We start from the raw sequence: 27,389 nt of genomic DNA on the forward strand, positions 1-27,389 counted from the left end.
GGTCACAGGGATTGAACTTGGGTCCTTGCGCTTGCAAGGCAGGCCACCGAACCCCTGAGCTAAATCCCCGGCCCTGAACATACTTTTTTGGTATTTCATAATTTCTTTATTAAAAACTTTTATAGATATTAACTGTCTCTGGTGTGTTGTAAATATTTTCCCTGGTTATTGCTTTTTAAAAACTTGTTCACAATATTTTTTTCCATATGGAAACTTTAAATTTTGATGTCAAAAAGTCTGCCTTTTCTATGCATTTCTTGGTGTTATACTTTGGCCTTTCTCACCCCAATGTTAAAAAAAAATTTGCCCATTTTTACTCCTGAACACTTTGAAATGTAATCACATACTATGAAATTCATCTTTGAAACTTTATAATTCATTGCATTAAGTATGTTCATGTGTTTGGCAGCCATTACCCATCTAATGATGAGAATATTCTCATCAGCCCAAATTACTTTTATAGCCATTTATTTTTTCATAACACTTCACTGCTCCATCTGGATGTCATCTTTTAAAGGAGACAGCCATCTCACACCACTGTTCTCTCCCACACCCCTTGCTGGAGAGGCAGTGACTGGGCCCAGTCTGCCTGTGGGAGGAGCACCCTCCCACCCTGGCCCTGCTGCTTGAAACCAGGTCTGCTCCTCATCTGGCCCCTCAGACCTGAGGCATGTCCTTGTCATCACCAGTGGCAGGGAGGAGAGGATGAGCAGGTCCCTGTGCCATTCTGCTAGCATCCTCACTGGGCAGGAGATGCCTTGGTGAACTGAGGAGGTAGCACCATGGGGTGAGGAAATGGGACCCATGACTTGCCTGGGCATGGGGGGGGTCCTTTAATGTTTTCTTTGTGGTATATGATCAATTTTTTGGTAGTATATATGATTATTATTTTAATGTGCTGGAGTATTATGACATTAGTTTATAAATGGTTTCAAGAAAATGTAGAGAAATTTTATCATCACTTCTGATCCCACATAAAAAGGAGGACACAGCCAAGGTTGTGATAAAATGTTTTTTTATATTTTTTTTTTTTTTTTTTTTTTTTTTTTTTTTTGGTACCAGGGATTGAACTCAGGACCTTGCACTTGCCAAGGCAGGTGCGGCACCACTGACCTAAATCCCCAGCCATGTGATCAATTTTTATAAGGGTTCCCTGGGCCATTAAAAAGCAGTTATAACATTCAGATTTCATATCTCTTAGCTTTTTCTTTACATTTTAAATTCACAAATATTCATAGCAACTTTATTCACAATAGTCAAAACATATAAGCATCCAAATGTCCACCTCTAGAAATATGGGTAGATAACACTGAGGAATGTACATACCATGGAACAGTACTGTACTTAGAACTTTTATTTCTCAATCTTCATGGTTTGACACGAGTCCCAAATTTTTTCCCCTTCTCATAACAAACCCTCTTTGATCCAAGCACTGTACAACTGTACATAAAGATTTAAGACAGTGAGACACTCACTGTGGATTGTAGCCTTAATTGTCAGGAAATGCCTCCCATCCCACAGGCTCTAGGTGTTCTCTTCTTGGACTTGATATGGTTTTCTAATTGCTTCCAACCCAGAGTATTCCAGGAACTCAGTGATGAGTGTTAAAGACAAAAGGAATGTGTGAGGAGAAGGCCCTGGGAGAATTTGTTTCCTCTTGCCACTTGGACAGGTGTCTGCCACCTGTTAAATGGGGAGGTATTACTCCAGCATGGCCACTGATCCTGACACCAAGAGGCAAGCAAGGCAGGTGTGCCCTGTCCTCCCAGCCCTGCTTTGCATGCTTCTATCTCAGACTGGTGCTCCAGCATCTGGATAGAGAAGAGGCCACTGAGGCTGTGGTGTGACTGTATCCTCAGCCTGAGAGCAGTACCAACAGTGTTTGGGAAGCAGCCACCACTGAAGCCATTAGTGGCCCTGCCACAAGGCTGCTTTTCCATAAGAAAATTACATTGTCACAAGCTGCTTGAGACATATCTATCAGCACTCATGGGATTTTACACTGCCTTCATCCCTATTAAAGTCCTGTGACCAGTGCCAGACTTTGTCCCACTGACTTTCCTGAGGATGTATTGTCTGCCATGAGGCACTAATTCCTATGTCACTGAAGGGCTTGGTTGCCAAGAACAAGTGGATTCTGCCTCCTGAACAGGAGATGCACTGTTGGAAGGATATGTGATGCTCACAGACTCAGTGGGGTGCCCAGGGATGACTACTGGATTGGTCCCAGGCACAGCCTCTACTGGACCTGAATATGTCTGAGTGTTTCCTGCAGACTGGGGGCTGGGCCTTATAGCAAGACACCCAGACCATCACTGCTTGCCTGTGCTCTGCCTGCTCTAGTTGGCAGGTGTACATCTGCTGCTTGGGCCTTCTGAATGGAAACTTGGTTCGGTGATGCCACTACCCTCTGCTAATTGTTTAAAACAGCAGTCCTCAACCTTTCTGACAGCAGGGACCAGTTTCGTGGAGACAGTTTTTCCATGGATGGGGGAGGGGATGGTTTCAGGATAATTCAAGTACATTAAATTTACTGTGCACTTACTCATAATTATACAGTTCACATAATGCAGGGTCAGTGAAAGATCTGAACTTGCTTTCCTACAACTAGATGGTGCCATCTGGGGGTGATGGGAGACAGTGACACCTGAAGTGTGTTGCTTATGTCCAATTTATTCTGTAATCTCATTTTGGCTGCTGTCACTGCAGAGAACCCTGCTTCAGGATAGGAAGTTGGAAATGGAAGTAGGCTTTCACATGATTTTGTGGTAATCTCAGGGTATTCTGCCTTGACTTTAACCTAGAATTATGGAGAGCTGAAGTTGTCTTAGACATACATTTAAGGCCATTGTCATTTGAGATCTCAAGCAGTTGGTCCTCTTCCAGCACAACGACAATTCACCTGGCTTTCACAGATATTCCTTCCCAGTTTGGGAGTCTTCTCTGTCTGGGAAGCAATGCTCAAACTCTTTAAAACTGAGATAGGTGATGATACACCAAATGGAAGAAAGAAGGCCTGACTCAGTCTCTTTCAAAATCTCTGCTAATGTTTCAAACATGTTGAAAATTCCAGTGTTGACCTGTTTCCCCCTTAAGTCCAGTTTGACTTTACATGTAGCCATTTTATCTGCAGATATCAGAGCATAATTTGTATTTCCCCCTGAAATGAGATTGAGTTTATTGATGAAGTTGAATATGACACACAAACAAGTTTTGGAACTCACTCTGTGTCACTGAGATGTGCTGCCAATGTTGACTATTTTTTAAAAAAGAAATCTCTTGAGTGGCTCTCATAACTCAGAAACAAAGATCAGTGGTCAACCTTTAGAAAGCCATCTCACTTCTGTATATGAGAAGATGTACTTGCTCTGCATCCAATTCCCAACGGAGCTGTGTGAACAGACATGAATAAGGGCATGTGCTTTAATGTGGCTGATAATTTTAATTACATCCTACAAAATACTCAGGTGACATTTTTCAGATGACCAGCATTTCTTTATGGATGCCACAGTGCATAATCTCACATTCAGAAATGACCTCTTTTTTTTTTTTTTTTTCTTTTGGTAGTAGGGATCAAACTCAGGACCTTGTGCTTGCGAGGCAGGCGGTGGCACCACTGAGCTAAATCCTGGGCCCTAGATGTGACCTCTTTGATCTGAGACGTGAAACCAGAAGCTGTCCAGTCTTGGCAGCCAGTCTGTCCATGTGTAGACATAACACAGTTTTCCTGAGATGTAATCATTTAAAGATGTGAATAGTTCTGTAGCTCTGGTGTTAGTTGGAAACAAAGTGCACATAACATCCTTAAGCACTTCCTCCTAAAAATATATATTGCAGAAAAACAAGCACTGTTGCCTTGTCATCATGCATAGATTTGTCAACCTGGATCTCTTACCATGATGACTCATTTATCCTCTAACAATTTTGCCTCAATATCCCTCACTCTTTCATCAATTTGTCTATTTATAGTGCTAGAAGCACATGTGCCACCTCTCTTAAAAGTTCATGAAAAATAATCTTAGCAGCAGGCAGGACCAACTCTTCACCTTTAGTAAAGGACTTCTTAGCTTTAGCAGTGCCATTGGTTACTAAGAATGTTGCTTTTAGTGCAGATACATTTGATGAAGTGGTGGCCTTCAGTAATTGCTCCTGTTCCTCATGTTCATGTTTTTTTTTTTAAACTCCCAAGATTTGTCTTTTAATGCAGAGTGCTTGGTCTCCATGTGGCATAGTAGTTTTGAAGTTTTATGGCTTCATTGCATAGCCAGTGGTCACATACTATACAAAGTGGACTTGGAGAATGTGAATCACCTGTGGCAATGAACCTGTAATTTGAGTAAGACTCTTGGTATTATTGTAATGGTATGTATATACCTCATCATTAAAAATGTTTGAGCTCATCCTAACAGGAATGTTTATTCAAACATTTTATATATAGAGAGGAAAACTACTTCCATACTTGACTAAACCACAGTACTATTTAAAAAGGGTAAAATAAAAAATAAATAGAAACAGATTTTAACATTCCTCACATTGCATAGGGTCTGTTCTGCATCTTGGTGTGTGCTCCTACTTGGTACCTGCTTGCCTGCACTTTTGAACCTGTATTGTCTGTTTCCCTGCATAAACACCACTTCCTGGTGTACTCCTTGCACATGCTCTTCCCAAGCAGGTGAGGAGATTTTCTGGCGGCACAGAAGGCAAAGGCAACCTTGAGCAGCAAAGCACAAAGAGCTAGAGCTTGTAGTGTAAATCCCCCAGCCTCCCTCCCTGTACCCTGTCAAGGTCTGGAGAGACCTTATCTGTCTGGTCTGCCAAGGTAATAACCTCACCAATGCAGTTCTGCTTGTTACTGTGCATAACCAACGGCCACACTCTATACTTGGTACATGAATAAAAAATACTCCAAGAAATGAATTTTACTGTCTGTAGACTTTTTCTTGTGATTACTCCATAAAAACTATAGTATAAAAATAATTTATACATTGTATTTACATTGTGTTAGGTATTATAAGGACTTTGGGCATGATTTAAAGTTAGGATTGTGTAGGTTGTATGCAAATGTCATATACACAGGGCCTGAGCCTGTGGAGATTTTAGTATCTCAGGAGGCCCTGGAAACAGCCCTCTCAGGATGGATGCACTAGAAAACCAGGGTCAGAAACTACCTGATCAAGGGATTTCCACTACCATCTACAATAGTCTATTGTTTCACTAAAGTTTGATTTGTTATTTTTTGATGTTGAATACCATGGAATATATGTGTGTGTGTGTGTGTGTGTGTGTGTGTGTGTGTGTGTGTGTGTATATATATATATATATATATATACATTTCCTGGATTTGAAGTGCTCAACTACAACAGGAATCTATCATGCAGAAGCAAAGTGATTATGCAAAGTAAGTATGAGGACCAGGAGAGGCTGTGAGACTCCTATTAATGGAAAACATCTGGAACATGTCAGAACGTCTCAGCTTCCTAGCCTGTTGGCCAGACACTAGCTATATTTTCAGTAACACCACTCCCCATCTTAAGTGATTAAACTCATGACTCTGAAACTTGTTTTTATTTTTTTTATAGACATAAAGACTAAAACTAGATGGGTTGGTTGTCAGATTTTAAAATATGGTTCCATTTCCTATCTATGATATACTTGCTGAGAGAAGTTTCCCTGGAGAACAGAACACAGGTGGGACGTAACCCCAAACCCACACAGTTCATCCAAAATTCAGGTAAGCTTTTCCCTCAGAATTATGCCAGTTTTCCTGAGCATGAATTCAACACTCAAGGATTTTCTTTTGGTAGCAGGCACGGCAGAGTGGACAGGTGTGGAGAGGAAAGCTGTCTCCTAGTGAGAACTGTTCCAAAGCCAGGAGACAGGTGTGGTGGAACAGATGTGCACAGGACAGAAGGACTGTGGCTCGGGGATGCCGGCTGTCCCCATGCAGCCAGAGTGGGGTCAGGCAGATGGAGCACTCGGAGATCTCTCGATGAGCAGCCTGTGACACAGGATGGACACACGTTTTTTTGAGGGGGTAACAAGTCCCTCCCTGCTAGAGAACACTCAAATGTAATGACTGCATTGGGAGACTGGCTTTTCCGAGTTCATGGTGTTAAAATTATATCAGTCACACGTGTGCATGCACACAGCGTTACTCCTATGAAACATGGAAAGGGACAGTAACCCCCTTGATAAGCAGTTTTAAAACAAAAAATACTTTGTAATATGCTGAGCACTAATAACAACATATACTTTCTTGCAATTAAACAAACTAGAAATTTTCAAAATACTTGGCTATATAATACTAAACTTCCTCGGTAAATTTCCCTAATATGATGCCTTAAGTTTTCCCTTGTTTTGGCTTTGAGTCCTGAGTTTTTCTCCTTCCTTCCATGCTGCCGCAAGTGTAAGAGGCAGGAAGGCCACAGTCACAGGGAACCTCTTCTGGAGGGTACTGGGCATGGTCTCTTCACTCACGTCTTCTCATTGTTCACAAAGCACCATTTAGCCAGAACCCCACCATTTCAATGTAAAGGGACCCTAGTGGTCATCTCCACTCACAGTAAAGGCTCAAGGCTACAGAGCAGGTGCAGCCAGAGCAGGACCCCCTTTGCCCAGCTGTTCCCCTTAGCCTCCCTCACAGATGCAGTGGCTGCCACCCATTTGGCAGGTGGTGGGCGATGGAAGGACCCGACTGCCTGTCTGAAGCCTACCTGCACTTGGATTTTCTCCCAGTCTTCATCTGTGAGCTCATGTCCACACTTTTCGTCCAAGTGCTGAAGAATGCTTTGATTTATGGTCAGGCAGTGGTCAATTTCTGCAAAGAGCTCTTCTATGTTGGTGTCGTAGGAACACAGTATGCGATGACTGATCTCTAGGAACTGAGAAGGGCAGAGGAGGAGCCAGGCTTAGCTACCAGGTAGGGTGCTCTGGGAGAGTGAAGGGGGAAGGGGACATTTTCTGAGGCCTGAGCACACGTCTTCCTAACTTTCCTCAAATCTCTGTCTCTGAGTAATTTTTTTTAGAGAAACTGACATATGGCTACTAACTTAGTGACTAGGCTGAGGACCTGGCCCTCATAAATTCTCTAAGGCAACCACACTCCATCCCGAGGGTCCCTGAAGATGCCTCAGGACCTGTTCAGAGGTTACCTCTGCAGTCCCCTTTATTATCTAACACTCCTGTTCTCCACTTCACTCTGAGCCTCTCCCACTCTGTCTCCTAGTGGCACTACTGCTTGTAATGTATGACATCTAACAAAGCATTCATCTTTGCTCCCTGCTCCATGCAGGTGGTGCACCTGCTACGGACAGCAGCCCCTGAGCACAATCCATGTACATCTGGGAATGAGTGGATGCACGACTGGCTGTGCTCACGTAGCGCCAAGGGCAAAGCTCATATTTGGCAGCACAGGCCCTCTGTTAACTCCTCACCTGTCAGCCCATGGAAGCAGTTTAGGTGTCCTCTTCATGCTGCTGCTCAGTTTAATTGAATTTGTATTGTAGTACCATTTAGCCTGCCTAACAGAATATCATTTTCACACTTACTAACAACTCATACTTTCTTCCTTAATTTAAAAAAAATTAAAAGCACTTTTAAATAAGAAAAACAATTCCCCTTATATGCAATGTAATACAATGTTTTATTCAACCTAAATTAAATAATTTAAACTTTATTACTTCTAGGCTTGTGTGGTGAATGACAAAAAAGAATTAAACAATTTCTTTAGGGCCTAGTTGTTAAAATAGTTCGGGAATTGCTGATCTACTATTTAACTTGTGCTGTACCAGCCCTAAAGATCAAAGACTACAAACTCTCATTCCTTTAATGTTCCAACTTAGGAGGAAAGCCAGGGGAATGTGCTGCTGCTGTAGCAGGAGGGTTGGAATATGCAGGCTCCTAGGAGGGGACACAGGAATCACCAGAGAATAGGGAGAGGATGGTGTGCAACGTGACATGAGCGAGGACCCTCAGCAAAGCCTGACCATCTCTCACCTGTTCGTGTTCCCTTCTCAGCACTTCACTGTGCAATCTGCTTGATCAAAAACATCCCATGGCCTCTTAATGTAGACAATCAATCTTTCCTGAAAGTAATCTGGTCAACTTGCTTACTTGATTCTGTTAATAATTTCTATTTTCTGTTTCCTTCATTCATATGAATGACTATGGGAAATTCTACCAAGGCTCTCACATATACTCCTGTCCCCCACCTGCTGGCGTTATCTTTTTTTGTGTATATTTCTTATCTCCTCAAATGAGAGCCTTAGATTTGGGGAAGCACCTGAGTTCTCTTTGTAAGGCCCTTAGCATTCAATAAAAATTTAGGTTTGCAATAGATTAGAAATAAGGACAAATATATGCCCCAAATGTACATATTTGAAAGGAGTGCAGTAGAAATTCCTTCTTAGAGGAGGGAAAGAAAAAAGAGCAATGCTTGTTTAGAATCATTTTGAAGTAACTTCCAGAATTCAATAAAATATCAGTGTCAGTTTAAAATCAAAATATTGATGCTAGCTTACTAAATATAGCGAGAATCCTTCAGTATGTATTTATGGTATGGTATCTTTAAAAGTGAACTGATATGACTGCTCTTGTTCTTGTAAGCCTAAGTATTCCAAAGTCACAATGGTAATGTGTTGTGGGGAGGGGCCAGTGCAGTGTATGCTTAGAATGTTGAGGCTCTTAGTATGTTTGATCCTCAGCACCAAAAAAGAAAAAAAAAATTTAAATCAACATATATTGACTACCTATTGTAGTCAGTTCCAAGCAGTTTCCCAAGTGCAGTTATTATTAAATATTTCTGAAACATCAAATTCTTCTGTGTTCAAGGTTCTGTTCTCTTTTACTCCTTCCCTTACTTTCTGTGTGGGTTTGTTGACCTTCATAGTTAAAAGGGCAAGAAGTATCCAAAAATATTGACAACTGAGTTCTAGTTTTTAAAGTCATGGTTATATAGTGAATTCTATATAAACTGGTAAAACATAAAAAATGTTCAGTTTAGAAAAAAATAAATGTCTTAATACATTTTTTCTTTTAAGTCTCATATTTCAGATATTTGATAAATTAGGTAACTAAGGGTTTAGGCCATTGTTATGTAAAGCAATTACAGGTCATTTAGAAGTAACATATTGGCTAAACATTAAAAAAAAATACTAACAAAAGTACCCAGGTGAACTTTGTCTACCCAGGAGGCGTCTTAAGTGATCCATCTTGATGTCAGCAAATTGCTTACTAATGTGTTGACTTATGGCCACCCTCAAAAGCAAAATGAAAAGCCCCGGAATTTACAGCATATCAATGAATCAGTTGATAAGCTTTTACTGGTTTAATATCTTCCCAGTCTTGCTGCCTGGAGCCACTTCAAGTTAGCAACAGAATGTTTGCCATCTCTATGTGATAAAGGAAGTCAAAGGACTGAGCAAACTTGAAGACCATTATGCTGTTTGGTGTGATGGAAATGAAAAAGCTAGAGCAGTCAGGGGCTGGTGGGTGTGGGAGCAAGCGCCCCTACAGTCCAGCACAGCATCTGACAGATCGCTAACCTCACCTTTGAAACAATGCTGGGGACTTTAGCTGGGTGAAGATAACATAATGCATTTGAAAAGTTTTAATTGCACCAATAAAAGACCATGCCTCAATTATATGACATATGCTAGCAGAATTTACAGATAAGGATCAAAGGCATTCAAGGACCAGCCACTGCACTCTGGGCAACACAGGGCTTTCTGTACACAGTGCTGGTGGGAATTAGTCTAACAGCTTCAGTGGCCTTTCCAGGCCTCTTTGATCTGAGTTCTCAAAAAAACGTGCGTAAGTAAGTGTACCAGGACTACTGTATTGTCCCAGACAACTCAAACACCCTCTATGACAGAGGCCTTTGAGACTGAATTTTAATTTTCTGACACTTAAGGGTACAAAACAACACTGACCTTTTCCGTTCTTACCACGGGACTTCAGCATATTGAAAAGAACCTACATTGTACTGTTACATCATTGCTGTGGCTCAGTCTTGTTAGGACCTTGCCAATAATATTTTAAAGCAGAGCAACTATGGGGGGAAAGTTCTCAGTGTATACGACTATCCCTGTAGACAGATGGTCCCTGTATATAATTAGTTAATAACCAATAGATGCATGAAAACTAAAGGGAAGACTTTACCTCTGGGGGTTATAGGAGTAAAAATGCAGGACCACAGTTGTTTCACAAGCAAAACTGATGAATTGTAAGGACAAAATAATCTAAGCTTATCTTACCTACCTGCAGTATTAAAACAATGTCTGGTCTAACCTACAGAGCACAGAAGGAAACAATATTTCTATCACTAGACAGCCTCCTTTCTGTTTTTTTCTATTGATTCAACTTCTTTTTCCCTGAACATAATTTATCTTTGATCTAAGCCAGTGGTTCCCAAGTACAGCAAAGAAGTTTTCACCCAACAACCAGCCAAGGAAAGTTAGGTTCCAAAAGAGTGAAATTTTTATGAAGTTCTAAGTCTGCAGTGACAATGAACACCCTTTATGCATGCTTAGGAGCTTCCTACTGTTCTGGCATTGAAAGAGTCTTTCTTTTATTAAATGAACTTGGGAGTTAGTGATGTTTTTAAAATTCTATATGGAAAAATTAAAAAGGTGGCAATGACCTTGCTGAACCGCAAAATCTCTCTTACAGTTCTGTAGACATCAAAGTCTGAACACTTCTGAAATCAGGAACTGAAATGGGCTGTTCAAGACAAAGGAGAGCTGGCTGCCTTTTCTTGATTTTACTGACTGGGAACAGCAGAGGATCCCACATCTATCTATCTTTAACTTTGGAATGTGCCACATCATTATTTTTCCAAGTAATTTGCAATTTTAATTTTTCAGATTAAAAATAAAATGAATTTGCATTAATGTAACATTTCCCAATGGTGAAAATGGAGATTCAGATCAGAAATGTGGCTGATGGTTTCATGTTACTTCCGGTTTAAAGAACTGTTATCCCACATATGAAGAATTTGCCACATCCCATACTGCTAGTGACTGCATGGTTTGCTTTGTGAAATTTCTAGTTCTTAAAATTCAAACATTAGATTTTAATAGTTCATAGATGGAAAGTTCCATGCACACTGAAGTTGAGAGGGGGTGGAGAACAGGCATGGGAACACTTAGGCTTCCATGCTGGGTAGAAGACCTGGAATTTCTAGAATGTCACAAACAGTCACAAGCCAGTCTCCTACCCAAGAGAGCCTTGAGAAAGCCACTGTTAATTATGTCTTCTGAATTTTTTTTTTTTTTCTTTTGGTGGTACCAGGGATTGAATTTGGGACCTTGTGCTTTCAAGACAGGTGGCGGCACCACTGAGCTAAATCCGTGGCCCTGGAATTTATTTTTAATGGATGTAAAAGGAAACCTGAAGAGGGACACTGATTCATTAGAAGCTGGACTTTATATTTTAGTACACATTTTGGCCTGGAGAATTTTCTGAAGTATAAAGTAAGGATAAACATAATGAGAACCCAGGACCAGCAGCTGTATTTTTATTTTGAGTAGTTTAACCTGTGATTTCTAGATTTTAAAGCCTCACTTTACTTACAACCTTACATTCAACAAAGTATTTCTGTAGGGATTTAAAGGAAAATAATGAATCTAAACTATTTTCACTGAAATGTATTTATTTCTTGATGAAAATAATAAGATTTTATTTTTACCAGGAGAAAAGCATTTCATTGTCTTTGTGAGGTACTGGTTCTATTAAGCTAAGCTGACAGACTGATAGGGTATCTTGGCAGGTGAAAAGCACTTGCTATACTAGCATGGTCTGGTCTTACAACATGTTGTTAAACTGTTCTTGTTTGAACTATGAAATATTTTACTTAGTGATTACAACTTTAAAAAGCACAAGAAAATTGTTTCAATCCCTAAATACTAGTATGTACATAAACAAATATTCTTTTAGTAAAAATTACATGGATTATTTTACTGTCAGGAAAGATGATTGTTTTGCCTTGGCTAGGACAAATGTGGTCTAGGTATCCACCAGGCACTTCCTTCCCACTGGCCTTGAGGAAGTTGGGGAGCTGCACATCACCTCCACCATGTTCCTGACTAAAAGAGCCCAAGCACCTGGGAAGTCCATGGTCAGACAGCTCCAAAGAAGAAATAGCATGGCAGAAGGTCCGGGTGGAAGAAACAGCTGCTTACCTCATGGTGGCCAGAAGGCAGAGTAAAAACAGGAACTGAGGAGTGAGGTACACCCCACCAAGCATACCCTAGTGACTCACTTCTTTTGGCCAGATGCAGCCTCCTTACTGCAAGTCAGCTGTAGCCACCCCCAAAGTCCAATCTTCCACAAGTTTTTCCTCTGAGTGCTTATAGCTTTGTGTAGATGTCTAGATATAAACCATAACATTCTGCCCTTGGCCCCCCAAACTCATACAAATCTCTTCATGAAAAGTGCACTTAGACCATCTCTAAGAGTGGCCAAAGTCCTAACATTTCCAGTACTGGTGAAAAGTCCAAGTCCAAAGTCTCCTCTGAGACTCAAAGCAAAGTCTTAGCTGTGAGCTCCTGTAAAAAATCAAAAGAAAGGAGCCAGGGATGGGGGCACATGCCTGTAATCCCAGCACTCAGGTGGCTAAGGTAGGAAGACTGTTGCAAGGTTGATGCCAGCTTGGGCTACAGAGCAAAACTTTGTCTCAAAAACCAAAAACAAACAAATAAACAAAAAAGCAAGATAAATACTGCTAATATCTGATGGCCCAGGATAAACATATTCATTACAAAAGGGAGGAAGAGGGGATAGGAATGGAACCAAAGCCAAGACTGAAACCCAGAAGGGCAAACACTAAATCCCATAGCTCCAGGTCCAGCACCCAGAGCAAGGTATGCTAAAGAAGTCTCAAAGGGCTTGGATATGGCATTGGTGGTTACAGCCCACATGGCCTCTCTTAGGCTGGCTCTACTCACTGCTTGCAGCTTTCCTTAATAGACATACCATGTTCTTAGCATCTCCAACTTCCTGTGGTCACCACTGTACTTTTGGCTTCCCAGAGCTTCATGTACTGCCTTTTAAGGGGCTACCTTTGTGTCTTCTCAGGCCTTCCTTTGACATATAGGTGGAAGCCTTTCTGAACCCACAATTCTTGCATTCTGCATGCTGGTAAAACCAGCATTTTGTAGATAAACCAGTGCAAGCAGTAGCTAGGCCCCTGTGGACCATGGCTACAGTGGCCTCTGAGTGCTGGGGTAGTTGAGTACATTGAAATGAATCCTTGGGAGACCCTTCTTGAGCAGGCTTGAGCAGAAGAGATCCTCTTCTCAAAAGGCTTATGGTTTTTACATCCTTGAGTATATAATGGGTAAGATCTGGACAATTCCTGAGATGCCTTTGAGCCATTTTCATATTGCCTTGATACACAGTACTTGACTTCTTTTTAATGCTAATCTTTTTAGTAATCATGCATTCCTTTGCCTCAACTTTTCAGGTACTGATTTTTTGTTGAAACTCGAATTAAAAATCATTCATTGCTGCTTTTATGTTCTGATTCTCACTGTAGATCTGGCTTAAAAACAGCCAACAGTATCCATGCCACAGCCTGCATGTTGGGCTGCCTTGAACTTTCCTCCATCAAATTACTTAGTCCATCACCCTTAATCTCAGTCTCCTGAAAAGTCCCAGGACATAACAAAATGTAGACAACTTTTTTTTCCAGAGTATAACATGCATGGGCTCTAGTCCAGTTTCCAACAGAGTCCTTGTTTTCAGCTGAAGCCACCTGAGTCTGGCCTTTATTATCTTCATTCTTATCTGCATTCTTGTCTTTTGGGCTCTATCCAGAATCACACATTAAGCTCAGCTTACAACATTTTATGATGTTTCTAGCCTGCATCTTCAAACCTTTCCAGACTCCCCCACAACCATTTCCTAAGGCTTCTGAACCATATGGTCAGATATAGTCACAACAATGATCTTACTTTTCTGCTACTAATTTTCTGTGTTATTTACTTTCCTATAGCTGTGACAAAATTCCTGGAACCTGCAATTTAGAGGAGGAAAGGTTTATTTTAGCTTATAGTTTCAGTGGTTTAGTCCACAGTTGGCTGGCTCAAGGCAGAAACAGCATGGTGAAAGGGCTTAGTAGAGAAACGCTGCTCATTCCATGGCAGCCAGGAAGCAGAGAGTAAAGAAAAAGAGCTAAGAACAAGAACAAACCCTTCCAGATCATGCCTCAGTGACCTGCCTTCTCTGAACATGAGACTTTTTGGGGATATTTTATTTATTTTTAGATCTAGACCATAACAGTAGGAAAGTGGAAGCTTTTTTATTTTTCAGGACTCATAGTAAACAGGACCAGGAGGGGATCTTCACTAGAACTCTATTGTTCCTAAATATTCTTTGTTCCCAGTTCAAACATGAGGGCCACCAAGAACTTGGAAAGTGTTATTTTTTTTCTTATTTACATGCAGCTTTGCAGACTCTATCCACAGTCTGGCCTCTTTACCACTGCTTACCTTGGATAGGCAGAAGTCTGTACTAGGCCAGGGAGGGAGGGCACCTCATGTGTCTACCACAACCTTTCACACTTGCTATCTACTGGCTCCACTTCTCAGACCCTCACCCTGTAGTATTCCAGGCTTTTGCCCATGATGTACTGATTGTTGTTCTACTCCTGAGGGAAACTCACATATTTTGCTTTAACTCTAAGGTGGCATGACATCACAATAAGCCATGTCCCAATGGACTTTTACACATGCTTATGACTACATTATTTAAGTGATGAGGAAGGGTATTAAAACAATAACACTGCTTTACAGTTCAGCCTTGGACTTGCCCACTTCCTTCAGGACTCTGAGTAGTTGTGAGAAAGCTGCCAGAGGCCACCTCCTGGAGAGCATGTGAAGATGCAGGGACTCACACTGCGCTCAGAGAAGGGTAGATAGTCTGCAGAATCTTTTGGGGTAAACAGAAGCTCAGTTCCTCCAGCCTGTGCCTAAGGCTGAAGGAGAATCCCTGCAAGGAGATAGGGGTGCCATGAATGGGGGTGGAGGGCTTCCTATTGCTTATGACCACAAGTGGGAGTTTAGCCTAAAAGGTCAACATTTAGCAAAACATAGCTGACCATGAAAATGGACTTCCATAGAGAATAATTAGAGGACAGTATGATGATGAGGAGTTGCAACTTGGTGACTGGAAGCTATGTATCAGGACATCACAGTACTAGTATAAAACATAAATCATGGAGGATTGGTAAATCTGAAATGATTTACATGGCAATTAACTTGAATAATATATTCATATTTTTAGCATCTACTGTGTGCTAGGCCTCTGTAAAGATTTCACCTGGATCTCAGACCCACAATGCAGGGCAGAAATGATTCTGTCACAGCACAAAGAAGCAGGCCTCTGAACAGCTGCCACTCCTGGTGCTACCAAGCTAAGAAAGCAAGGAAGGTCTGGACCCAGCTCTGGCTGGCTCCTCCCATTCTACCAACCTGAGGTAAGTAATGGGAAATTATTGAGTAAGCCCCTGAGAAGTGAAGGTAAAAGACAAGAGGTGGTAAAAAACAAGGACAGACAAGGGAGCTCTCCACTGCTTCCATCTGGGAACCCGCATAGCCTGGATGCATGCAGTCCCCACCACACGCATGCCACACCAGGCCCCACTTGTGCACCTGAACTGCAGGCAGCTCAGGATGGGACACTCAAGCCCCACAATGACCAAACAAAACTCACTTTGAATTTACCATATTATCACTTTATGAATTGAGGCTGGAGGCCAGTGAGTGGCAGAGGAGTTCTGGTAGCCTCCTGACCCTAAAACTAAAGTAAAGTCTTGCTGACCCCCAAATGACCACTTCTACCTAGAGACTTGAAAATTTGTGACCTTTACTCACCTTTTCTTCAAAGAATTTCTTCCGTAACTTGGCGTCAGTGGGAGGTATGGCTTTCCTCAGGCTTTGGTACCACTTTCTAACAATATACCCTCTCCAGCAGGCCTGGATTCTAAAGTAGATAGTTGAAAGTAACTACCTCATAATGGCTCTATTTATTTATTTTTTGGTACCAGGGATCTAACTCGGGATCTAACTTGTGCGGCAGGCGGCAGAACCACTGAGCTAAATCCCTGGCCCTATGATGGCTCTATTTTAACAGATATATCAGGGCTCCTACAAAGCCCTGTGCTGTCAGGCCACAGGGAGATAACAGGGGCTACTGAGCCCTGTCACCTTCCTCCCTGGGAGCTGGGCAGGCGAAGCCGTCTCACCTACCGTGCGGCACACTTGGCTCTGAACAGGCGGGCTCCATCGTGGATCACCCGGGTTTGATACTGGTTCCTTCTACAGAGAGGACAGGTTTTCTTTTGTGAACTTGGCTCCTACAAAGCCCTGTGCTGTCAGGCCACAGGGAGATAACAGGGGCTACTGAGCCCTGTCACCTTCCTCCCTGGGAGCTGGGCAGGCGAAGCCGTCTCACCTACCGTGCGGCACACTTGGCTCTGAACAGGCGGGCTCCATCGTGGATCACCCGGGTTTGATACTGGTTCCTTCTACAGAGAGGACAGGTTTTCTTATTTGTGAACTTTTCAAAAGCCTGAAGGCATACCTGAAGAAAAAGATTTCACTTAGAATTTTACGAGTAATTACTTATAAACAACATTTTTACTTCTAATGTAATTATAGTGTTTTCTCTCATAATTATGAGACAGTCCAATTTAGATTATGAAGTGAAGGAGTTTCATCAGATGTTAACACCTTCTTCATGAAACCTGTTCCAAAAATGATTTTTTACAAGAATATACATGCAGGGACATCAAAAACTTCTGAGCTGAACTGGTGTGGAGGGAAGGCGCACGTGTGCACGCTGCCTACAGATGTGGCAGGAATTAAGTGATCGGCACTTTGATGTGCATTACTAGCAACAGTCCGCTAGACAAACAGCTGTGCTGCCTTTGTCACATAAAATTCACGATTTTCAAAACAGGATGAGTGTGCCTGTAGCCTACAGTCATATTTCTAACTATGCATGGTGATTACGGACAAACTGAACGACCCTCTGGAGACTAAGATGAGTGGGCCTAGTGGGGCGGTGTGGGCAGGCAACTCACCCTGTGGAACACGTGGGAGCAGGACAGCAGCACCTGTAGGAGACAGAGGGTCTGGTCAGGGGCACCCGCCAGCAGGGCCCGCTGTGTGCTAGGAAGGAAGCTGTGCTGTTGCTTTGAAACATTAAAGAAGCAGACGGATTGCTTTGATGTTTACACCATGTTTTGTTTCAGTTTAGTACAGCACAAGTGTGTCAGCTCAACAGTGAAGTAACACCACCAACCCGCAGCCCAAATAAACACAGCAAGCGTGAGACTGAGCTGTTAAAATGGGGGAAACTGTGATGGAATAGGTGTACTTCCAGGTAGACAGGAGCAGGTAGGGAAGGGGAAGGGCCTTTCCACAGGGACTGTGGGAGAAGGAGTGGAGAAATGTGGAATAAATATCCTTTTTGGGGCTTTGTCCAGTTCAATTGCTGCCTCCCTTTTGGGTGGTACTAGGGATTGAACTCAGGATGTTCTACTATTAAGGTATATCCCTGGCCCTTTTAATTTTTTCAAATTTTGAGACAGGGTCTTACTAAGTTGCCCAGGCCTTGAACTTGTGATCCTCGTGCCTCAGCCTTCAGAGTTGCTGGGATAACAGGTGTGTGCCACCATGCCAAACCAACTAGTGTTTTTAACTAAAGGGAAATCTAACTTGCAAATAGTAAATAGAAGTGAAAAAAAAAAAACAGAAAAGTGTTAATATCTGCAAGCAAACAATAATAGAATTTAATGAGAAACAAAAAACAGAATGGAAGAAACGTGCAAGATGAACCCTGAAACCCCATAAGATATTTAAGCTTTTATTATTCATGCAAATAATCAGGTCAATGTTTATAGGATAATTAAGAAAGAGGTTGCTGAGGCCAGGAAGATTCCCTGTGGCTTTACTAACTCTCTTGTTACAATAAGGCACTACATTATAAATTATCTTAGGTGGCAATTCTGTGGTTCAAGGGTTACAGTCTTTGCAAAGTACCTAACCCTCACATAGGTAAGATTAGGTTCTATACAGAACCAGAAGATAATAAATATGTTACAAATTACCTGTGAATTCACATTAGTAACAAGTCTAATGGTAATGAAACTTCTTGAAAAAAATTAAATTTGAGAGTTTCAGGCCAAGGTGTCAGTAAAGCCCAGGGTCCTTAGATTGGGGATTCTAAGTGTGGCTCTAACTATGTCTGCTGTATTTCTCAGCTGGTGTCTCAATGCGCAGTGCAGGGAGCATCATGCTACACATTGCAGAAAACTACTGTGGGTCAACCGTTAGCACCAAGACAATGTGAGGACATGGTGTCCCTCATTCCCCAGAGATGACAGGCTAGTCAGGCAGAGGATGCTGACCGCACGTAACATGTTGTCTATGAAACCAGCATCATTGATCTACTATTATAGTTTCACAAATAAAGATGAAAAGAGCTAGGGATTCTGTCACAAAATCAGATATTCAAGCATCACTTTTCTTCTCTTTTATGATGAAATTCATAAAACCCCTTTTGTGTTCACCCTTCATGTGCTGGGCCTCAGGTTCTTCCCTGCATCCTCTGGCTGTCGTCTTGAGGCAACAGAACCAACTGCTGGATCAGGGTATCTGACTCCTTCACATGCACACTCTCACTGGTGAAGACTAACATGTAAGGATGAGGGAGTGACACGGGGAGGGCTGAAACTAGATAACGGAGGCCTGGTGTTCTCAGTTCTGCCCAGCCCCACATCTTTACACAGACCCCCCACCCGAAGCCTCTGCATGCTCAGCACCTGCGGGTGGAGCTTGAAGTCTTCTTTGCATATAGGGCACGGCTGTGCGGAGTCCCCATGCAGGACGGACCTCTGCTTCACTCTCTCCCACTCAGCTGGTGACAGTGGTGGCGGGGGTGGTGCATAGAGGCCCAGCTTTTGTGCTGCAGAGTAGACAGCAGTGAGTGGAATCAGGATTCATCTGTGATTTCAACAACAACTACCTACTACCAAGTATTCAAGGGGTACATTTATAGCTCCTATACTGCTTTGTAAGGTATAGAATGCTATTTTCCTACAGAGATATGGAAGTCAGTGATAATATCTTACATTTTCAATAATAATTTATGGTTTTATTTACAAACAACCTGCCACATCTCATTTAACATTCACAAAAATTCTGTAAGACAAGCAGGACTGATATGCAATTTTGTGGAAGGAAAAACTCAACACTAAGTTTTCAAAAAATTCCTCATTTTTTTCTATTTAACTATTTTGTATTTAACTATCAGCCTTCTGCACTTCCTTCCTCTACTTTATCTTGCTTCTGCCATCAGTGACCTTTATGAAGTGTACAGTAATCATTTGCCTTCCCTGCCACAAAATCCCTATGATGTGACACTTCTTTCAGGATAAATTTCTCAGTTCAGTAGTATCCGAGTCTAGAATGTAGGCAAAAACAAAAACAAAACAAAACAAAACAAAACAAAAAAACAAAAAAAACAGCAGAAGGTAGGAGGTGAAGGGATCAGCCTAGGTATTTGGATATCTGAAACAGACATTGCAGAAAGTAAGCAGAGCTGGGCATAGTGGTACATACCTGTAATCCCAATACTCTGGGAGGCTGAAGCAGGGAGATCAAAAGTCAAACTGAATATGGGCAATTCAGCAAGACCTTGTCTCAAAATTTAAAAGAAGGCTGGGGATGTAGCTCAATGCAAAAGCCCTGAGTTCAATCCCAGCAACCCCACCCCAACTCACAGTAAACAGAAAATGGAGAGTAAAAATTTGAAGAAAATAGCCCAAAGTTTACGTTACCACAGTGACATGGAATGGAGACTGCAGGTCGCAGATTACAGCAAGGGGCAGGGAGGATGTTTCCAGATGGAGGAAAGTGAAGATGGGAACCAGAGAGGCTGTGAGGTGCGTCAAGATGCAAGACCTGGCCCGTGTGACAGTGGACATCAGCTCTTGAAAGACCAAATAATGTAAAATCTTAGCCCCAGGGAGGCTGGACCACCTTTGCATCTCTTCTGTAACTCTAACATTATTTTAAAATAGCAACAACAAAAGCAGAACTCTAAAGACAAGTCCCAGACAATATACCTGAAAATTAAATAGGTACAAATTGAGTAAGTACCCTCATCTGAAATATCTGGGATCAGAAGCATTTTAAGTTTTGGTGTGTTTTTTTGTTTTTGTTGTATGTGCACAGACTTTACCAGTGCGGACTTTCCCTGTTCGGGAAATCCAAAATCTAAAACCACGTCATGTAGGTCTCTAAAATATTTTTGATTTTGGGCTTTTGGATTATGGATGTGCAACCCATGTGACCCAATTGCTGAAGCTTAAAAAGAAAAAAAGCCAGAAAGAAAATGAAGAGGTACAGTCCATAGCTGAGTGGTCACAAGAGTACAGTGCACCAGCATGAGATAGCACAAAGTGACAGTTTGAGAGAAACACATTGCTTTGACTGTGGGCGTGAGAAATCAAAGTCTGGGAAACAAATAGGCTAAGTGTTTAACTGAAGAAACCAGGAACAAGAAATATTAAAGAACAAAAGGAAATGAGGAGGAGGAAGAAGAGGAGGGCAGAAATGTAAAGAAAGGAGAAGCCAAAAAAGAAACCAAAACCAAAACCAATACTAGGTATGAACCCAAATTAGTTTTTTTCAAAAGAAAGATTTCTGATAAAATTGGACAAGATAAAAAGTAAAATGCAGACAAAAGTAGATTAAAAAGAAAGAGGGCTGGGGATGTAGCTCAGTGGTAGAGTGCTTGCTTGGCATGCACAAGGCCCTGGTTTCCATTCCCAGCAGAGAAAAAAACAAACAAACAACTAATTAAGAAGAGAAATAATCATACATAATTAAAAATAACTATAAAGTAATATTGATAATTGTATTCTAAAATACAGTGGGAGATCTAGATTAGATTAACGCTTCTTGGAAAATATAAAAATATTAAAACTGTCATAAGAAAAAACAGAAGACTTGTGATCCCTTTGGCAGCACATATACTAAAACTGGGAAAAACAGAAAACTCGAGTTAATCCCCAGCCTTGGCAGGACCAGAGCTCCTCTCAGTCCTGTGACAGAACCACCAGGCCGGGCAGAACAGGCTCCACTAAGTAAATCATGACTCCTTTGCACGTCACGGCAACCTGTTCTCTTCTGCTATCCATCAACATTCAAACAGCCTGACGTACTTCAGGTGAAGTGAGTCCTGTTTTTCCAACCTGTTCCTTGCTGGTTCCACATGGGGTCCTCAAGACAGTGGTGCTGTGGAGGGAGGCTGCTCCTGGCAAATATGGCTGACAACACATATAACTGAAGTTCGTGCCTCCTTCGGGTGTTCAGGCTGTACTTGGAACCAAATGCATCTTAACTGACTACCACCAAGAAAAGGGAAAAAATATTCAAGCCAGATAATTTTACAAGTGAGTTGAGTAAGTTATCCTAAACTTTCAAGAAACTTATCCTTGTTTGAGAAGTTATCCCAGGATATACAGTCAGAAAGCATGGTGACAGCCACCTTATATCTACACGGTCAGTGTGGTGACAGCCACTTTGTGTATGGGTAGTTCTACCAACGCTTCGTCTTAGAAGTGAAAACATACTTGGAAGATGAATGACTGGAGTTTAAAGACTTATTAATAACAGACCATGCACCTGGCCATCCTGAATCTATTCGCTATGAAAATGTCAAAACTATGTCTTTATCTCCATATGTACCTCACTGCCTCAGGGCCCTGACAAGGGCAGCCTCTGGTATATCACAGCCACACACACCTGTCTGGTGTGTGACCACACTTGATCAGCAGTTGACACGGACCCCAGTGTGGAACACTGCAGTGCTGGAAGTCAATAACAAGTGCTGACATGATGACACAGTTGAAGCTGCAATGTGTGAGTTAAAAACCAGAAACTGCTGGGGATTTAGCTCAGCGGTTCGGTGGCCTGCCTCACAAGCTCAAGGACCTGAGTTTGATCCCTGGTACCAAAAACAATCAAACAAACAAACAAATGAAACAACAACAACAAAAACCCCTAGAAACTACTGGAAGAATTTAGGAGTGAAGTGGTTAATGGTTTTAAGAGCTTCTTGGGGATATGCTAAGACATTAAGAAACCCTTGAGTCAGCTACTGAAAAGGAAGGAGAAATGAGGACATTTCCCAAATTTGCCTAAGTGTTTAAAACTGCACAGACATCAAAGGATAACATGATACTTGCATGGACTGCATCAGGAAAATCATCCACAGGATCACCAAAGTATGCCAACTTTGGCATCAACAGTTAGATGAGTTAAAAGACTCAACAACTTCCTATTACAACATTCTCCTAAAAAGTTTTGGCAAAAAACCATTTCAACTATCAGAGCTCCCTAGCCACCAACACTGTCTGCTACTGACATCAAACCACTTACCTTGTCATAGCTTGGTGATCTGGGGATACCCAAAGCTGATGACCTTCTCTCTGATGTCAGTGGAAGGTCACCAGTGCCTGCACCCCTCGTGCTCACAAAGGCTCCGTATCCTCCCCCATCATTGCAGGAAGAGGGGTGAGTATGGTTCACAAAGATTGGAGAGAGACTATATTTGCACATCTTCTATCATAGCACATTGCTGTAACTGTCCTATTTTATTATTAGTTATTTTTGTTAATTTCTTGCAGAGTCTGATTTACAAACTAAACTTTATGATAGGGATATATGTCTAGAAAAAAACAGTGCATATAGATCTGATACTATTTGTGGACTATCATAGCCTTTGCACCTTCTTCGCATTTCATTCTTTGTCTCACTGATGATCTTCTTTTCTAAACTAAGACTAGGTCTAGGATTACATATTGCATTTAGTTTTCATATACCCTTGGCTTCCTGTCATCAGGGACAGTTTCTAGGTCTCTGCTTTTCCTGAGACTTTTGCAGACTGATACCAGGGAATTTCATAGAATATGTCTCCTTGTCTGATCTTCCTCATGATTAAGTTCAGTTATGTATTTTTGGCATGAATGCCACAGAGGTGCCATTAAACCTTTTACCTGGGGACACTGTCAGCACGTGTCACCACTGGTGACACCACTGACTGGCTGGTTAGGGTGCTGGGTACCCAGGGTTACTATATGCTGTTACCACTTTTCCTTTTATAGTGGACACCAATGTGGGGAGTCACTGTGACTCTGTGTATGCACAGCCTGGACTAGCATGACTTTCCCACTAGATTCTCATTCACTGATGATGAGCACTGTGCTATTTGACAATCTGCTGTAGTTAGTTGTCATTCTACTATAAGAGTTATTCTTCCTCATCATTTATTTATTCAAGTTTTATTTTTACTGGTGATTATTGTTTTCAGTGTGTGTGTGCGTGCGCGCGCGCGCGCGCGTGTGTGTGTGTGTGTGTGTACTGGGGATTGAAGTCAGAGCCTTTGCACTGAGTTAAAGCCCTTTGTAAAAATTTTTTTGAGACAGTTTGCTAAGTCACTAAATTGCCTTAGCTGGGCTCCATCTTGCAATCTCCCTGCCTCAGCCTCCCAGAGCACTAGGACTATAGGAGGATACCACCATGTATCTTTATTTTCTTTCTTAAATTGTCCCTATCATTTTTAAGTTTCAGCACATACATTTCTTTGTGTATAAGCAAATTAGTTCTATACCACAAACACTGTACCATTAAACTCAATAGATTCATTAGTGCTAATAAGCCAACATCTTCATGGCCAGATTAGCTCACCTAAAGTTAATGGTGGTGGTGCGGGATCAAGGACATATTCCTTTTCTGGATCTTCTTCTACTTTGTAGTCCTCTGGAGTTTTTTTAAGTCCAGTATCTATTACAGCTTTTGCATCTCTTTTTAGAGACTTTGACTTGTTCTCTTTCTTTTGTACTTTTGTCTTAGGATGACCAGCTACTGAAAGATTCCTAATTTGAAGATCATGCAAAATGTGATCTTGTAAAGCAACTGCAGTGACTGCTAAGTTATCTTTTTTAGATGAATGGTCCTAAAAAGTAGGAAAAGAAGTCTTGGTTACAGGAACATTATGCAATGTATTACTTAGAAGAAAATGGGCTTTAGTAGTGGAACTTGACAGTCCATTTGACCAAACTGCATGCTAAAAAAAGTCTCAGCCACAGTTGCCTAAACCAGTGCAAACCCCAGGCTCATCATTTATGGTACAACATAGGAATATCTTTTCATTTAATTACCAAAGCCTTGATTATAATATAAATAAAAGCACATGACCTGTAAACCTGTGCATGCCTAAACAAACCCATACTGTTTCACTATAATTAAATTAGACTCCAGGCAAATATTAAAGAGAATCTTGCACCCAAGTTTGTACTTTTTATGAAAATGTAACACCTTTCCTAAATAAAAGTCGCCATCCAGGCACGAGGTGCTTGTAGGCAGTGCTGGTGTGGGGGTGGCTCTTTCTCGGCTGCTTCCCACTGCCCCAGACCACACACATGGTGCTTGCTCCTGCTCACAATGCTAGTGGAAGCAAGGTCTACACACTATTTTATACTCTCAAGAGTGTGAATCAAAATATGTTCCACGAATAAAACCAGGAAGGTCTACCTTGTTTCTCAACATGCTGAATCAGGAAGAGCTGCAGCGTGGGTAGTGAGGAATGCTATCATCGCATCACATGCATTTCTTTCAGTCTTCCACTGTAAAAACAGACAACAGAAAGAGTGTGAATAACAATCTTTTAAGAAGTTTATGAGGAAGATATGCATTAAGGGTCTGACTGATATTGAAGTCAAGGCCAGTGCCTCTGCAGGGCGGCACTGAGCTCACATTTGGATTCTGCAGGAAGGAGAGGATCTGAAACCAGTTATTACCTGACTCAGCTCTGCCCCTTAATACTTTACCAGAGTTGGGGGGAATACTTTAAATGAGAACAATCTATCAGCAAATATAACATTATGCATAAGTACAACAAAATTTTAGAGCAAAATAGGAGACCAAAAAGGACTGGGACTAGTTAATGAAAAACCTAAAGATAACAATTAAGCTGAGATTTGAAAAGTAGAGGGAAATAAACAGGTAGTAGTTTAGGGGCAAGGAATGCAGAGCAATTAGGAAACCAATATGATATTTTTATCTTAGGGAGAAAGGGAACCATGAAGAAAGTGGAAGAGGAATGCTGGATAACTTTTCTGTCCTAAACACAGATGTACAGCACAGGGGACAGGTAACTTTGCTCTACCACTTCTAGAGGCAAGATACTTAGTATATGTGCATCTGTTTCCTCAACTCTAAAAAGTATTATAAATATGTACTTTCCAGGGTTATTATACAGATTGACTAAGAACAACCGTGTAAATTAAAAGGAAAGTTTTCATACAGAATATAACTTGTAAACAATGATTCTTGCCCAGTTCTTTTCAAAGATGGTGAAAAAATTTGAAATTTGCCTTTTTGAATTTTGGACAAGGATGCATTTTACAAAGGTGAAGGTCAAAATGTACTAGAATGGAGAAAAAGTTATTTAAGTAATCTAAGCAATAGTATTGTGGGCCTAACTTTTAGAAGGAATTGGATACAAAAAGCAGGTACAGTAGAGCACACTTGAAATCCAAGTTACTCTAGAAGCAGAAGCAGGATGACTGAAAGTTTCAGCTCAGGCTAGACAATTTAGGAAGACCCTAAAAAGGGCTGGGAATGTAGCACAGTGGTAGAGAACCTGCCCAGCATGCCTGAAGCCCTGGACTCAATCTTCAGCAGCACAGAAATGAATAACAAATAAATAAAAATTGGATGTTGGGCATGGTGGCACATGTGTGTAATAAAAGCATTCTGGTAAGCTGAGGCAGGCACCTTGCAAATTCAAGTCCAGCCTGGGCAAATTAGCAAGACCCTGTCTCAAAAAATAAAAAGGGTAAGGGTGTTGCTTGGTGCAAAAGTTCTGGGTTCAATTCCCAGTAACACACACAAAGGGCTTTACCTGGGTACAGTGGGACACACCTGTCATCCCAGCTACTTAGAAAGCTGAGGCAGGAGGACTGCAAGTTCAAAGCCAGTCTGGGCAATTTAGTGAGACCCTGTCTCAACAAAAATAAAAAGGGACTGGGAAGCTCAGTGCTCCCTGGACTCAAACCTCATCCTCAGTACAGGGAATGGTGGTGGACAGAAAGGAATCAGAGGCTGAGTATGTGGCTCAGTGGTAGAACGCTTGTCTTGCATGTGTAAGGCTGTGGAGTCGATCCCCAGCACTGGGACAAATATCTGTACGGAATTATCCAATAAAGAAACTCATTAAAGAGTTTAGGGAGTGAAAAGTAAGGGCACTAAAGCACATGTGTGAGATACCCTTGGGTTTGGAATAAAAAGGCCCAGTGCTGCTTGAATCCTTCAGAAGCCAGAGGACAGTTTACTGTAGCCCTTTCCTCGTTTCCTTCTAATTCTGTCATCAAGAGATGCACGGTTCTATACAACATTATGCCAAAGCAGTCTATATTGGGGAAATGGTAAATGTAATTAAAATACTGAAAGGTTTCCATTATTTTTTTCATTCAAAATGCCAACAACTTGGTAGAGTTTGCATCATACAAAAGGCTTTAATTTTAGTAACATTCATAATGATTAATCAGTCCACTACAATCTACGATTTTATGTCATTTCTATATTGTGAGTTACTATCAAGGTAAGAGTTTAAAAAAACCCAACCCTTTAAGGTTTGGGATTTAGCTCAGCAGTTCGGTGGCCTGTCTTGCAAGCGCAAGGACCGAAGTTCAATCCCCAGTACCAGAAAAACAAAACCGACCTTTTGAAATCCTGTAGCTCATTAAATTTTAGAATTTAGGTATCGCAAACTTCAAATATCGAGTCCAACTCCGATTTATAAATGAGACATACACGGAGTCCGAGTGGCTCTTCTGAGAGCTCAGAGTGCAGCAGTGGGAGGGCAGAAACGTAGCTGGTCCAGAGTTGAGGGCTTCGCTGCACAGGCACAGTGCTCTAGGAGTCTCACCCAGAAGACGGGGCTTGGTCGCAGACAAAATCGCTATGGTTTCTGGATGCTTAGTTACCACCGTCTGTAAATAGCGATAAACTAAGAGACGTACTAAATAAAAAAACCGAAATGGGCATAACCCGTCACTGTTAAAAGACAGACGCACACCTAACTGAACCCTCGTGGGTCCCTGGTCTGTGACACCCACCCACTGACCAGGAGGACGCCCGGCCCCGAGCGGGATGACCGGCGTCCACGGCCCTCACTCGGTGCCCGGATTGGCCTCCGCCGGCTCGAAAACACCGCAACACCAGACAAGGAAAGCCGGGCAAGCAACACCGGTGCTCCACCAGGTCGGCTTGCGGTTGTCAAGGCAACCCACAACCTCAGCCCGCACTATCAGT

General features: G+C 41.8%; 1 protein-coding gene and 1 long non-coding RNA gene across 7 annotated transcripts; one reads left to right on the plus strand and one right to left on the minus strand.

Moving 5' to 3' along the window:
• Positions 1-5,571: 5,571 nt before the first annotated feature.
• Positions 5,572-27,389, minus strand: Rnf32 (ring finger protein 32). 6 transcript variants are annotated; one of them, XM_010641557.2, is made up of 10 exons: positions 27,202-27,389; positions 26,889-27,067; positions 24,606-24,697; positions 23,760-24,027; positions 18,827-18,969; positions 17,084-17,116; positions 16,457-16,581; positions 15,873-15,981; positions 6,714-6,881; positions 5,572-5,998 (listed from the first exon to the last, which is right to left on the minus strand). In XM_010641557.2, the coding sequence occupies exons 3-10, from the start codon at positions 24,618-24,620 to the stop codon at positions 5,777-5,779; spliced, it is 1,083 nt and encodes a 360-aa protein (XP_010639859.1). In that variant the 5' UTR covers positions 24,621-24,697; positions 26,889-27,067; positions 27,202-27,389; the 3' UTR covers positions 5,572-5,776. The 6 variants fall into 6 exon arrangements, with proteins under 6 accessions (XP_010639859.1, XP_010639869.1, XP_010639875.1 ...); XM_010641567.2 differs by having other exon boundaries at positions 27,194-27,389; XM_010641573.2 differs by having other exon boundaries at positions 27,154-27,389.
• LOC104874499 lies at positions 14,841-17,326 on the plus strand. Its single transcript, XR_783752.3, has 3 exons — positions 14,841-14,910; positions 15,283-15,475; positions 17,255-17,326. It is a non-coding gene; the product is annotated as an uncharacterized LOC104874499 (long non-coding RNA).

This window comes from Fukomys damarensis, unplaced genomic scaffold, assembly GCF_012274545.1.
Source record: "Fukomys damarensis isolate Sample0158 unplaced genomic scaffold, DMR_v1.0_HiC HiC_scaffold_16, whole genome shotgun sequence".
NCBI classification, from domain to species: domain Eukaryota; kingdom Metazoa; phylum Chordata; class Mammalia; order Rodentia; family Bathyergidae; genus Fukomys; species Fukomys damarensis.